Source organism: Emydura macquarii, unplaced genomic scaffold, assembly GCF_026122565.2.
Source record: "Emydura macquarii macquarii isolate MOO-44397 ecotype Brisbane River unplaced genomic scaffold, CSIRO-AGI_Emac_v2 contig_2452, whole genome shotgun sequence".
In the NCBI taxonomy this organism is placed as follows: Eukaryota; Metazoa; Chordata; order Testudines; family Chelidae; genus Emydura; species Emydura macquarii.
The window spans coordinates 547,967-563,467 of record NW_027132589.1 but is presented as its reverse complement, the minus strand read 5'-3'; the positions used below and the strand labels follow the sequence as shown (position 1 = coordinate 563,467).

The following is a 15,501-nucleotide window of genomic DNA, read 5'->3' as shown; positions in this document are numbered from 1 at the left end:
AATATGTCTGAAAAAACTGATTAGCTGGAACAAGAACACATGCCTGCCTGATATTAAAGAAAAGCCTGTCTGTGTCTAACACATTAGAGAAATTGTTCGAAAACGGATCCCATTTCCTCTTTATGTAAAGATAGCCTCCTTGTTGCTGCCAAGGTTTATGTCAGTTTAGGTCGCCAGCTGCAAAAGTGCTGTTTGCGCAAGTGGCAGCTTCAACTTTAACACCTGACTTTTTCCAGATATTTCTGAAGATTTCCCATCACAGTTTGATGCGACTTGCTTACTTGTGTTGGGCCATCTCTCTTCTCCTATCACCTCTCCCACACAGATTAACATGTGGCCAAGAACATTTAACAATCTGGACAAAACTTCTGGATGGCGAAGGCTGGTTATACATGCAAAAGTCTCATATTTTGTTCTGTTTAAAGAATGCAAAAATTGACTAAATTATACACCCTCAGAAACGAACCACAAACCTAGCCATACAACTAACTTTCAGAATTTTAAAATGTTTTGATCTATCTATTGTAGATTGTAGCCATAAATTCTCACATTTAAAGTTTTTCATGCCCAAAGACATTTATTTGCTTGCACAAACTACATTTGCCATCCAATTTACCCAATTTGTTCACACAATGTAATTTGTTCTCATTTTTTTTTTTTTTTTGATTATTAAGAACTTTGATATGGAAATACTGTGCCTACAGTTTTAAAGGCCAGGTTGAAGACCTCTGAAGTTTATCATTTCCACTGTATCACACATTCCTGTAGTACTATAAAGAAAATGCTCTATACTAAGAATCCATATTCTGCTGTGTTCTTTACAGAACTTGTTTGAAGAAGTTATTTTTGAAAGAACAGCATGATTTTAGTAAAATGAATAAAAATACATAGACATAATGACATTAAGATTTTGTTTTTACAAGGTTGCACAAAATGCTGGAAACTTAGTATTTACTTACTCAAAATATTTTGTTTACTTGCAAAGCAACTAACTTTGCATTCTACAAAGAAAACTTTTTGATTTTCTTTAAAGTAAATTGATGCACTTGACAATTATTTCTGAAAAACAAAATATTCTGACTTCAGGTCAGAATGTGATTGACATTATCTCTTGATTATCTAAATCTGAATTAAGCTGAAGTTTACACAAACTATAGACCAATAGTCAAGCATGGACAGCTCAAAGCTTGACGAAAGATTGTATTTACAGAAGTTTTATGTGGCAGCTGAATGGCTATGATGCCAACAGTTAACCACTGAGATGTGTTAAATGCAATCAGAAGAGAACTTCATGAAGTTCCAGCAAATAAACAGATCGAGAGTCTCTTGCATCGAGTGATAACAAAACACAAATCCCACTTTTGTCTTTTTTCCCCCACTGCCCTTTTTTTGTCTGTGTACAGGAGAGAAAGAAAATCTGTCAAATGCTTAATCCATGAAAGCAAGTGCTAGTGTAAAAACTGATGAAAGGTATTTGTCTGCTTGTGAGACAGGTGAAACGCAAACTTTGTGACAAAGCCAAAATGTGTGCAAACTGGATAATCTAGTTAAAAATGAAGTTTAGTGGACCTCTCTTAATAGGGATTGATTTTTTTAAATAAACTCAAATAAAAATATGCTGTGGCTGATTTTACTGTGAGCTTAAAAGAGACTTTTACTAGGAGTGATAAAGCTAAGGAAATGGTTAAGATTTCATGTGTTTTGAAAAAGTACATTCATTTTCCATTTTTCTGAAAAGGAATATGATTTTTCCTAAAAGAAATTGGTTCTACAGAAATCTCCAATGAGAAGGTACTATAAATGGTTGAAATAATCTTTGAAAACAAGTAAATTGTTTGAAGTAATCTTTGAAAAACAAATATAAAAATACCTAGTTGAACTTGATATGATACACACTATTACAATTTTTGTAAAGGAAAATGTGTTTTATTAGAATTCTTTGAATATTTGAACAAAATAACTGATAAAGAGGAATGGACTAGCATGTTTTAATTGGATTTTCAAAAAGTCTTCAGCAAAAGTCCCTCACATGAAGGAAATTAAGTAGTGACAGGGTGAGATGATGTTATGGATTAGAAACTCAAAAATTTATTTTATTTGTCCATTAGCTAAAAAGTAGGAATAAATGGTCACCTTCCAAATCATGGCAAAAAGTACCATGGCCTAAGATTCTTCACTAGGATTGTGAGTATTAAAATCTTCTGGTAAAAAAGATGAGCAGTGATGTGAAAACGTTTGCCGATATGCAGAATTATTTAGGTTAGTCAAAAGAAGACTGAGGAACTTCTGAGGGAACTAACAAAGGTAGATGAATGGGCATCAAAACAGATGAAATTCTGTGCTAACAAATGCAAGGTAACACCCACTGGAAGGAATAATCTGACCTATGCTTGTCCATTACTGGACTCTTAATTAACTGCAACCAGTCATAGACAAGAGCTGACAATGATTGTTGAAAGCTCCTTTAAAAACTATTTCTCAGGGTATAGCAATGGTCAAAAAGCAAACAAAATGCATATGGAACAGGGCAGGAAGTAATACTGGGAATAGTATAATGCCAATATATATAAATCAATGGTATACCCTCACCTGAGATATTGCATTCAGTTCAGGTTACTATCTCAAAAAGGATATGCCATAAATAAAAAGGGCTCAGACAAAAAAAACCCAAAAACAATTAGAGGCCTGAAAAGACCTGAAAGAGAATGAAGCTGTTTGGTTGAGAAGAAACACTATAAATCACTAATCTGAGATGAATCTCATGTTCCTAATTAATTACAATAACAATATTTAGATTGTGAACTCCTTGGGATAAGGATTGTGTCATCATTTGTATCTTGTACAGCACTATGTATAGAGATAGCTCTTAAAATATAATTATTAATCTCTAATGATGAGACCGTACAGAGGCTAAATCTCTATAATTATATAAAAACAAAATGAATGAAAAACAAAGCAACAGTTTGTAACAGAACACCACTTATCCCTCATTCCTCCCGCACCTCCCCAAGAACTGAAATTCCTAATTATCAATACAGATTAGTGATTTTATCTAAGACAATAGCAAGATTCCCTACTTGGAAGCCTAGCACCATTTCTCATACAGGCATTTGGTGAAGTTACATTAAAGGAACGCAGACAGAAAAGTTGCTGTCTGCTCACATCAGCTTCAGTTCCCTGTATCTGATGTACACGCACATTGATCTGAATGGAGAGAATATGGTACAAGGTTAGAAACACTGCAGCAAGCACTGCTCCAAAAAAAGAAACTGGCGCACGCATACAAAAAATGGCATGACAATCACAGTTGAGAACATTAGGCTTGTAAAACTTAGAACGGTCTGGATAAAGATGAGCTATTTGTGAGATCCCTATCTGTATTTTTTAAAAGCACAATGCTAAAGCATGATCTACCATAGAAACCTGAATTTGTTTCTATTTTCTATGCACTAAAGCAAAGGACATTTCCCCTTGCATTGCATTCCTAGTTCTCAGCTACTACCCCCTTCAGAGACAGTAGCTGTAACCCACTTTACACCCAATCAATGCCTATTTCTTAATTGATCAGAGTGATTGCAGTTGAGTGATTCTAATAACTTTCTGCCCTAAAGGAGCAGAGATCACATGCTTACACAGCGTTCTAATGAGGCTCTGACAACAGACTGGCCCCGTAAATCATACCCAGGTGTCCCACATGGCCATATTTGGGACTGCCACTAAGGCCATGATGCAACAAAGCACTTCAGCGTTTGCCTAGAAGTACACAAGTAATCAATCCCACTGATGTCAATGTCATTGAAAGGTATGCACATGCTGAGTACTAAATCAGTAACGCATACGTTTTTGAAGGACTTTATGCTGTAATTAAGAATGCTACCATCCTTAATCTCAGCTCATGCTATTGTACTTTTTCCTCCCTCCACTTTCAACAGCATGAACTGAGACTGGAACATCAAAGTAAATTTCCTTAGTTATGTGCTTGAGGGGAACCCATTTCCAGTACAACCAAAGACCAGACTGTTTTATGTGTCTGGATTTCTATGATGTGACATTGCCTCTGGTATTGAAAACAAGGTCACATCAACTATTATCCAAATGGTTGATGATAAATTTTAGGGGGGTTTAAAACTACAAATATAGAAAACCAGATTTTAGCCTATGATAGAATAAGTAAATTTTTCTGACACATTAAAAAATTAGTTTGGTCCATTGAAGATACTGAGGGCCAGAAGGAAAAAGACGTATTTTCACCAGTGTTTTAGACCTACAGGAAGAAAGAGACTTCAGACCTACCAGAAGGGCTTTCTTCTTCATAAATATAATGGGAGATGTCGTATGCACTCTGAGATTAAAAAAAAACCAAAATCCTCTCTCGAATAACATCCCTAGCAAAAAACAGCAATAGCATCTTTCAATGGATGTTTAATGCTAGTGCATGTATTAAAGTGGGTTGGAAACTAGTTTGCCTTTGTAATCACACTGAAGAACACAACAAGAGTGATGCCCACAGTAGGATACTTAGAACCATACCACCTAGAAGCTTTAGTTTAACATTTGCTGTCATAGGTATGGCCAGAGATGTTTTCATCCGAGAATGACGTTATAATACTATACTATGATCCACCTAGGGAGGCTAGTCTTCAGCACATGTACTGTGGCACTCAGATACTGTGATGAATGGGGCCATATAAGTACTTATGTAGAGAAGTGAAGGCTATTTACTGTAACTGGAAGTTCTTCAAGGGTGTGCGTGTGTGGTCCTATCTGTATTCCATACATTAAATATGCATGAGCACTGTGCACCCGAGTCCAGAAATTCTCACAAGCAGTACCAATTGCCTCACACATGCGCACCCATGCACACTCTGACCGAGGGTAAAAGAGCCAGTGCAGGTCAACACCTCTCTCTTACCACAAATCCAACAGGATCTGAAGCAGAGGGGATGGAGTGCGGGAAGTGGAATACAGATAGGGTCTACACATCTTGAAGAATTTCCGGTCACAGTAAGTAACCTCCATTTCTTTTGAGTACTAGTCTCTATGTGTATTCCACATATGGGTGATTGACAAGCAGTGCTTAGACTGGAGGTGGGTGTGAGGAAGTCAGCAACAAAGATGCAGGAATTAAGCAGAATAAAAACTATTTACAATTATATTTACAAGTTCTACAAAGGAGCTGAAGGATGAGAGGACAGAAGATTCCGACTCAGGCCATGCAGTGGCAAGAAGGAACTGGAGAGGCGTTGACCCACACTGGCTCTTATATCTTCCGTCAGGAGCACAAAGAGACCTACCGCACATATGCAGGCTAACAGGCTCTGCTTGTGAGAATTTCTGCACTCAGGTTCATGTATACCCACTATGGAATACACATAGGGACCAGCATTTGAAAAAGAAGTTAGAATGGTTCTCTGAAAAAAACCTCTTTCTACACTATTCAGAAAAGTGTGCTAAAAACCTGATGGAAACAATCATGTTTAAATGTGGTTATATCCAGCACAGTTCTGGTCCCAGTGTGAACAGGGAGCAAGTCAATGCTTTCATCTGTAAGAAATCTGGGAAGGAATAGTGATGTTGTCAACATTAAAAAAGTGGAGAGTCCCTTTACATTTGGGAAAGGGAAGTGAGTGGAGAAAAACAATTAACTGTCAATATACACCACAGCGAAAATCACTAGTGTAGAAAACAGACTGATCTACTTGTCCAAGGATTGTGAATTATTCCTAGCAGATGCTCCTTCAAAAAAGAAGGGAAAGAAAGAGCTGAGTACTGTGCAAGAATGTTGAAGATGCATAAACACTCAGAAGGACAGGTGAAGAATACCCAAGGTGGTACACATATTAACTAGGAGTGACAGCATGAAATGAAGAAAACAAATTTTGGATGGGTATCAAGAAAAGCTTCCTTATGGTGAGTTCTTCTAAGCTGTGGAATAATTTCCAAAGGAAAGTAGCAGAAGCCCAGCCTCTTGAGACATTTAACATGAAACTGGATCAAAATACAGAAAATAAAACAATACTGTATTACTAGGCGATGGGCTACATGTTTATGAGGGTTCTTTTCACTCTCTGTTGTACGATTAAGACTATGGGTCAACCTTTCACTACTGAGCAGGCAAACACCTGTGGCTATATACCCACAACAGTACCAAGTAACAGTATACTGTAGCATACAGTAACTGTGTGAACATTCTGTTGCTGACGTAAAAAAGGACCATACTACTGTATAATCCCTGACATAGGCATGTGACAAGAAGATAGATATTAGATATTTATTTTCCTTATACTTAAGCCCATTAAAGTCCAATTCACTTCACAGCTTACATTAGAGTTCAAACTCAAAGACAAAAGTTGCAAAATGACAAGCGTCACGCATTTGGTTGCATAAAGGTTTGTAAACAAAGCTCATGTTCTTAACATAGAAGTCATATATCTGAGAAAGTGAAAGAAAATCTGCACAATACTATACTCCAGTCTAAACCTCCACAAAGAATCCAGGAAAGCAACCTCCAGGTTTAAATTTTCAGTATGATCCTACCATAGACTAGCAACCTTTATTGCTTACTGCAATTTCAAAATTAAAAGTTACTTCATTGTGAGTAGTTATTTTTGTTATTTTTTTAAAATGTGGTGCATTACATCATAAATTATTCCCTAACTCTTTTGGCTTGAACAGGTTGCTGCTTATCTGAGTTAGCGGGAAGCATGCAAAAGCAGATATACCCAGAGGAGCAGAGAGAATCCACCAGTGGATATTAGATGATAAATAGTACAATAAGCTGGCATGATTACAAGCTATGCTTCACATTCTTTACTGGAGTTTTGATTTGTTATCTAGGGCTGAGTGGAAAACATACGCAGAGGAGGACAGCAGCAAAGGAAGCTAGAGGTTGCTGTATTCAAGTGTTTCCATCAGCCTGCAGTTGGTCATTGAGTCACTCACCTCATAGCCCTTTTCCAGCAGGAACTCAGCCAAGTACGAGCCATCCTGGGAAAAGAAAAAGAGATAGGAAAATGTTAGAAACACAGTGACTGGCTCTGGAAGATTTATGCTCACTATGGTCTTAAAAATATTTTGAATCTGAATCAACTGGATAAGCAGCATATATTTAATTTAAAATGAACAACTAATGGGCACCCAATTTTTAATGTTTAACCAGAAGTACAGTTTAAGGTAACCCACCACCAGTAAGTGACTTAGAAACTTCTGTCCCTCTTCCCTTTAAAGCCTTTCACCCAATTCCCATTTTTAAATGTCTTGAGGTGAGGAAGGAGTTTTGCTAAGTACATCCAATATGAGCTATTTCAGAGATCAAGAGAAGGAAGAAAGCTGTGGGGCCATCACAGAGAATACTGACAGCAAACACTGCATGTTTTTTACCAATAGGCCTCTAACTTAAGCACCACTGATGATTCCATAAAATATTAATGCTTCCATATATGTTACAGAATAATGGACAAGGCCTTTTATTTTAACTTCATTTACTTCATTGGTTTGGTTTATCAAAATGAATCTGTTCATAACCTCTATTCCAATGTACAAAGCCGAATGTAAAAACCATACTCATGGCTTGCGTGTTGCTGAGTTTTTCTGACCTTGCTTTTTGGGGGTCGCGGGGAGGATTAATAATTTAATTTTGTTAATCACTACCGATAGTGGTAATCCTAACTATAAATCACTATTATACTTATACTTTTATGAAACCTGGCACTATTGCAATGACAGCAAAATGTCTCCATATACAACATAAAAGACCACAAGCCACATACAGAAAATTAACTAGGCATCTATTCCCAGGCAATTTTCTTTCTTCCCATTGTTTTTTCTTACATGTATTATTTGTTTAAAGACAACCAATCACACCCCATCATGCAAAAAATGCATGCAGGTACTTAACTTTCCAATACAAGTAGTTCTATTAAAGTCAATTAACCTGCCGTAGCAATTACATGAAGTCAGTGAGACTACTCACACGTGACGTTTACAATGTGTATATGTGTTTGCAGGGGCAGTTCAAAGACACTATTGACAGTAAAGCGAACACATACATTTCATTTAGTCCCATTTTTAAAGACATTTTCAGTCCAGCAGTTGTGCTACTTGAGCTTTCATTTCATGAGAGCCTGGGAGGAGGCAGGGGGAAGGGAGAACGAGTAAAGTGAGCCTTGTTGCTGAATTTGGAACTTGAGATGCACTAGGAGGCTCTAAAATGACAGGGCTGCCAGTAGAGTGTGTTTACTATATTGATGTTGAAGTCATGCATAAATCCATGCTGAATGACAGGGTGTGGTATACAAGGGACACATTTTGTGGTTCATTTAGAACTCCAGCAGCTTTTCTTATGACTCTGTGACCTAAATATTCTGTTTTATAGGCTTTTATAGACTAGTGTGGAGAGACAGGAAAAAATAAAAAGGCTCTTGGCATACACATATTTCATCTACTACACACATGATATACATGCACTCAGCTTTTAAATGCTCAGAATCAGACAAAAATAAGATTATGATGCTGGTTAATTTGGAACATGACAAGCCAGGTCTGCCATGCCACCAGAGGAAATGTTGGAATAATCTGTGGTTCCATAAATCAAAGGACAAGAATAAAAGACTCAATAGAAAAAGTATTCACAACATAAAATTTACAGTAGAAAAAGCCCTGGAAAGTATGAGGGTTTTTTTTTTTTTTTTTTTTTTTTTTTTTTTTTTAAGCAAGCAAACCTGTAATTTACACGTTTTATAATTCCCCCAAGATATGAAAAAAAAAAGTGCTCAGTGTTCTGCCTCGGTTGCATAACCTGTTAAAAAAGCAGAGGTGAAAGTGCTAGAGAGCATGAGCCTAGGGGCTTGGGAGGAGGTGGGGAGAAAGGGAGGCCTGTGATTATTTAGAAAGTTGATGTGAAACAGACCTGACCAGGATTGAACCCTGTCAATAAGGTCTTGTTCTTCTCACCCGGGCCGTTTCTCAAACTTTCCAACCACACTGGAACATTCTGAACCAGCAGTGGCATTCACTTCCTTTGCACTTCCTTTCCAGGTCTATCAAGTGATAGGGCATGGCTTTACAATGAGTGGGAAACAGGCAGCAAGTGCGAATGCTACTGGTTTCTGGCTTTAACAGAGCACAGCTGATTTACTGTCTGGTAATCTCACACAATGCAGATTGATGCCGTCCTGCTCTGAGATACAGTATCACAGTTGGTTGTAAAGTTACACATTTCCCTCCTCCTCTTATTTTTCAGTGTGATAGCTGTCAATGAATGCTGTAATCAGAGCAGTGATTAAACTGTCATAAAAGTTTACAATTTGCTAGGAACAGCAAAGTTGCAATCCTTTTCCTAATGAGATTGAGGAGAAAAGGATATTAAATGGCCAAACAAAAACTGATACCTTCTATTCCACAAACAGAGCGCCAAATTTTTAGTAATTATTTCCTGAAAAAACTGGAGGGGAACATTTAAGGAAACAAATGTTTAGCTATACAAGCTCAATTTTTCTGACTGTTTTCAGCTTTTGCTTTCTTTGAGTCACATGCTCCCCAACCACAGCCATTCTTAACATGCATTTGATTAGAAGTGGTGTGGAACAACATGAAGATGATGACTCAGTGCAAGAAACTGAGTAAGGTTTGGGGTTCTTTTTCCCCTCCATCTTAAACTAATATTTATAGGGCAGTCCTGATCCTAATTCCTGATCCCTGGCTCCCAAATATGGGGACTAGCCAGTTTTGGGAAGTGGAAATCAGATACAGAGTGTTTCACCTCTAGATTATCTGTTCAAATCCAAATCCAAGTCTAATATTGAACAGAAGTTAGAGTCTTTCTTTAGTGCATGTTTGCTCTAGTGGACATCTGTCAATTTTACAACTGACACCAGATTTAGGTATTTTAAGCCAAAAAGCCCTAAGACTTAATGGCCATGCTCATAAAGGAGGGCATTAAAGTATAGAAGTGTATGCACAGTGTCAAGTGTTGGAAAGCTTATTTTGCCAATGTTTCTTGCAGAGAGAGAGGGGGGGGGGGGGAGACACGACTTGCATTTCCAGAACGAATCTTCCTGTGGCAACATTCATGAGCAATTATAGCACTTAAAAGCCATGCGCAAAAGCGAGATTAACTTTACTTGGATGCTATCCCAAATGTGAAAAAAAGAATGTTTTATTGTGATTTCTACACTGAGCTTGAGTCATTTTGTTAACTCTGCTGGGTGCTGTCTCTTTTATTTGCATTAGAGATATGGTTAAATTCTCTGGTTTAATTACTGTATTTTTAAATGTAATACACCTTAATAGTATGATCCATTTTGAGATTTTGTTGAACAATATAAAGACAGGAAATGTGAAGCTCTGCCCCCATCGGCAGAGCAACCACTTTAATAGCACAGGCTGGGTTGAAGAATTGCTTTTTAATATGATTATAACAAGATTTGGCTCTGGACAAACAAGCTGGATCAAGATTTGCTTTAGCGGCCAAAACCAAGTTTAACAGCAATTTTTAACAAACCACTTTGTCTTAGTAGGCAATGCCTTATCTGTAACATAGACTGTAACATATTGGACTTGGAGATTCACTACATTACCTTCATCCAAATACAGTAATTTCAAATTACTCTCCGAGAATGATATTCACAGTTTCCTGCCAGTATACAACTGTAGATTTCCTTACAACTAAATAAAGGTATAGAATATGTCTATAATATTTCTAGAAGGAAAATTTAGGTGTATATTCCATTAGACTACAATGAGACAATGTTCACATGAAATATATTTTAACATAGTATTTAAACAGAACTTTAAGAAACCTTAGTGCAATATAAATGAGAATCTGTTCCAAAAGATAGCGAAGTGATAATTAACTTCGGTGGACTTACATGGCATATGCAAGATCAGAACTAGGCCTTAAGACCTTAATAAAAACAGCAAGTCACCAGAGCTCTCCTTCTGCCATGTTTACTTAATAGAAAATCCTTCAAGAGTTTTCTTGTCAGGACCTTAACTATAATTCCTGGTCAAACGTTTCTCATCTAGGGAAAGAGACGCCTTCTGCTCAAAATTTCCTTTATATTAAGGGCAGGAGGATAAGATGGTTTCTCTCTGGCTCCTGGGAAGTGTATACTGCAATACTTTTGAGCAGTCACACACACACACACACACACACACACACACACACACACACACACACTATCTGCTGTTGCACTAGTGACACAGGAGAAGGAAGGCGTAAAAGGTTCCCAATGCATGACAGCATAATATGCCACTAATACGGTGGTTCTAAGATTGTGGACGGTACCAGTATATCCATTTTACAGATGGGCAGAGAGTGATTTGCTCAAGGTCTCATAGTATCTCACTGACAGAACCACAGAAAAGAATGCTGAAGTCCTGACTCTCTGCCCTGTGCCAGATCATGTTTCCTCCCGACATACACACAGACATCCAACAACGTTAACATAACACAGAGATGAAAAGAGAGCCTGTCTATCCCATGCTCAACACTTGATTGATTTATAATGCTTTTTCACTTGCACAATGAGGATAATAAAATAAGAGAATTTAGAACTGGGAATAAAATAATCATTAAATGCATTATTTATAACCACAAGATCTTTAAAGATTAAAAGTGAAGAATATTTGTGAGGAAATCTGTCACTAACTGTATATTTATAATGTTAATTACTGTTGTCCAGCTGTCTGTCCACTCTTCAGCAGCACTGTTTCATGTAGATGGCAAAAATAATTTCTATATTATATTTTATTTATATAAAATGTACCAGAATTGGTATAGGTTTTTAATTATTCTAATTGCACATTTTTGAAGTCTAACCTTACAACTGAATTTCAGAAGGTGGGTGTGGTGTGACTTTCAAAGCATACATGGTCTAAGTTAGCATAGTCACTGTCAGTAATATTGACCAATGTCCTTTTGAATCAATAGGGGGTGGCTTTTTTTTGCTTAAGTTAATTTGGATAATCAGATTTGATAAACCCAGTGTAGCAAGTGAATTTGGGGATGGGAGAATAATATTTGTATATAGCATTCTTAATCTAAATAGATCTTTTTGCAGAAGCCCAAGTAGTACACACCAGCATTGTTTTCATATAGCCTAATTTAGAAGGACACTTCACATTCACTCTCATGACAAAGAAACAGAATCTGGAGGAAAGAGCCACTAGCAAACATTAGTACAAAACAACAAGTCCATTACAGAATTTTAGATTTAACACAAATCACAAATCTAACTAATAATAAATGCTATTTCAGTAATTTATTAAACTAGTGTGAGAATTCTTTGGGGGCACAGAATGTGTTTCACTCTAAAAGGCAACATCGAAATTCACAGTACTATATAAACAATTTTTATTAATAATAATAATTAGCACTAATATACCTGCAAATTACCAAAATGTCACACTTTTTTGAAAGCGGGTTGAAGAAATACAATAAAAAGTTATTTCTGCTGAAAAATACATACTTCCAATCTTTTCTGATGATTTATGGAGGAAATAGGTGCTTTTTGTGGCTACCATAAACAGAACAGTGTTGCACTTTGTCTACAGGTCTTCAAAGCAATATTTGAGGAAAAACTTTAAAATGTTCAAAAAAGGACTTCATACTGAAAAACAGAATTGTGAACTCTAAGTATTTACCTGATTTATTAAAGCTCCCACCCTCCAAGTGCAGCAGTTATTTTATTATGATTATTTGTATTCTAGCCAAGAAAGAATAGGAAAACAAAGTATCCTATTGTCTATACAGCCAAAAAAAAATCCTCAAAGGCAACAAAAAGTATATAAATGTAAATCAATGTCTTATTAAAAAAAAAAAGATTCCTCACTTTATTTCATGCAGTATTGTGTAAATATTAACAGGGAGGGAAAATTATAGCTGCCAAAAAACACAATTTAATTCCACTTCAGATATTGCTCTGCAAATCAACTATCTGTATTATAAACAATTACCATGGCATTTCCTAATCTGTGCAACATTAGAATGTAGAAGTGTTCTTTGGCTAAAATATAGTATTACAGACACTTAAGCACTAAAGTGAATTCTTAAATTATAAAGAAGTTTTTTTTCTCCCTTGCTTTAGCCCGACCCTACCCTTCCCCCCACCTTCATCTATCTTTATATTGTGTACTTTTATCTATATATTACAGATTTTTAACCTTTAAACTGAAGTATTCAATTAGCTACAATTATCAACGAACAACTCCAAGTTATAGATGCAATTTCTACAAGAAACTATTACACCATCCTTAAGTTACTGATATAACTAGAATAAGCAATCCAGCTTTATGTCCAAAATCCATATTTAAGAACATGCATCAGGTAACTAGATACAGTGAGCTAAACTGCAGTGCAAGTGCCATTTCTTTCCTCCCCAGCTAAATCTCAGAGACCCTTTACAGGTGTTTGGCCCATAACAGTTCACACTTCATGCAGCTCAGTCTGCATCCCGATAAACTGTCTGATTTCCCTCTCGTACTTTAATACAGAAATTAGTACTTCAGATTTAATTCACCTGTTATCCTCACAGAGTGTTAGTACTTGGTGTAATGTTACCATGCAGCTGCGAATAAAAGCCTGGAGGAATGGAGAACATGAATAAAGACTGGAATATCAGTCTCGGCTCTGACTTTTCTTGCTTTGTGGGTTTAACTTAAGTGAACAACCATACATCATGATAATTCAATGTTCTTTTACTTTTAAATGTTAATATTATTTTTAAAAACTTCACTTTGATCATATTCAATTCATGAATACCAGTTGAAGCCTTCCAATTGAGTTGTTGCTCACTATGAGAGCTAACAGCTCTGGAATTTTTTCAGTGTGATATGGCACATTATTCCATTTGCCAGGATCTTTCCCATACTTAACTTACATGTTGTTCCTAACATTTCAATTTGTATTGTATTGGGTCTGACTGTGTAACAACTTTTACTTTGCAACAAAATCCCAGTAAAATAAACGGAATAAATACTGTAGCGTACAGCTGTAAACCTCTCAAAACAGATTTAAACCTCAAGAACAGCAGCAACTTCTAAAACCTGATGATTTCCCCCATACCATTGATTTCATTAAAAGGAACAAGAATCAACATGAAAATCTACATTTTCAAAAATGTTTGCCGATTTTGAGTGCCCAAAATCCAACATGCGATTTCCAAGCATGATGAGCATGTAAATAAATATTAAGGAAAAGTTTCTTACCAAAAATGAGGACTTAGAGGACTTAAAAGGTTTTTAAAAACTTCTGATATGAGTACCAAATATAAGTTTTCTTCTGGGTTGAGAATTTGTTCAGGGGTGAATTAAAAAAGAAATAAATAAATTATGAAATCTTTACAGCTGGGATTTATGCAATGACTTAGTAGTGCTTTCCTCTGCCATGCAGGAGACCAGAGTTTGATTTCCTGTCCAGAGTTGTCTCTCTCCATGGGCAAAACAAGGGCTAGGAGCACCAACAAAGCTGATGGTGGGAGAGCTTCATGCTCCTTGGTAACAGCTTCTGTTAATAAGTAGCAGCACTGATGGGGCTACACTTTTCCCAACCTTCTGTAGCTAAACTAATAATGATAATAATAATGACCACAACATGGGGCCAGTAAAAAATTTGTGGGGAAAGGAAACAAGGTGAAATGCTCAAGATCACCTTTCTGGATGGGAAGGCATTCACTCAAGGACACACACACAGAAAAACCCCACACAATATGAGAAAACTCATTTTGGTATTTGTAATAGAAATACAAAGAAATCCTACTATAGCAGAATAATTGTTTTGTTCAACCCAAAAACTTATCTCCTGTTTTCAGAGACAAATGCCCATTGTTGGCCACCAAACAGATTATACAGCTCATGTCAAATATATAATACTAACCAAAAGCAAGAAAATTGGCCCAATTTTAAATAAAGATAGAATGAATGTTTGTGCAAGGTGCTAGAGAGACAGTATTAGAGAGTTAAGTCCTCTATTCACCCACAGAGTAAGTACAGCATGGGCAATAGCTATATTCATACATACAATACCATGAGCTGTGGTTTTTAGGATGTGGCCGTCCACTAGAATGGGCTAATACCACCAACTAATTTTGAACAGCCCCATGCAAACAGTCATATACCAGATCATACCATTTTTCTGAGACTACCAAACTGGGTCACAGACATGAATCAGAAAAAGTTGCAACAGGTCTGTATCCCAATAACAAAATTGTCACCTATTGAGAATCTTCCACTATTTAATCGACAAATAAGCTATCATCATTATATGCAGCTGACTCCTCTTTTGTTTTTGTTCTGTTTTAATTTGTATTTATTTAGCAATGGAAACCTCAAGAAAAAACAGGAACACCTCCTTGAAATATTAGAAAACCAGCTGAACTGAAACTAAGAGGCAAAACACATATTTCTATTTTTATTTTGGACACCCGCCACAGTTTGAAAGAAAATTCATCTTGGATAGAGATGAACAGAAAACCCTCATAGAAACAAGACAGACAGACTTTA

The 15,501-nt window shown here is 36.5% G+C and overlaps 1 protein-coding gene across 1 annotated transcript in view; it reads right to left on the bottom strand.

Annotated features, from left to right (window-relative positions):
- Window positions 1-15,501, bottom strand: part of GMDS (GDP-mannose 4,6-dehydratase) — a 533,671-nt gene that overhangs the window by 430,814 nt on the left and 87,356 nt on the right. The window contains exon 2 of the mRNA XM_067562592.1: window positions 6,943-6,987. Coding sequence (XP_067418693.1) covers window positions 6,943-6,987 — 45 coding nt within the window. The remainder of the gene's footprint in view (window positions 1-6,942; window positions 6,988-15,501) is intronic.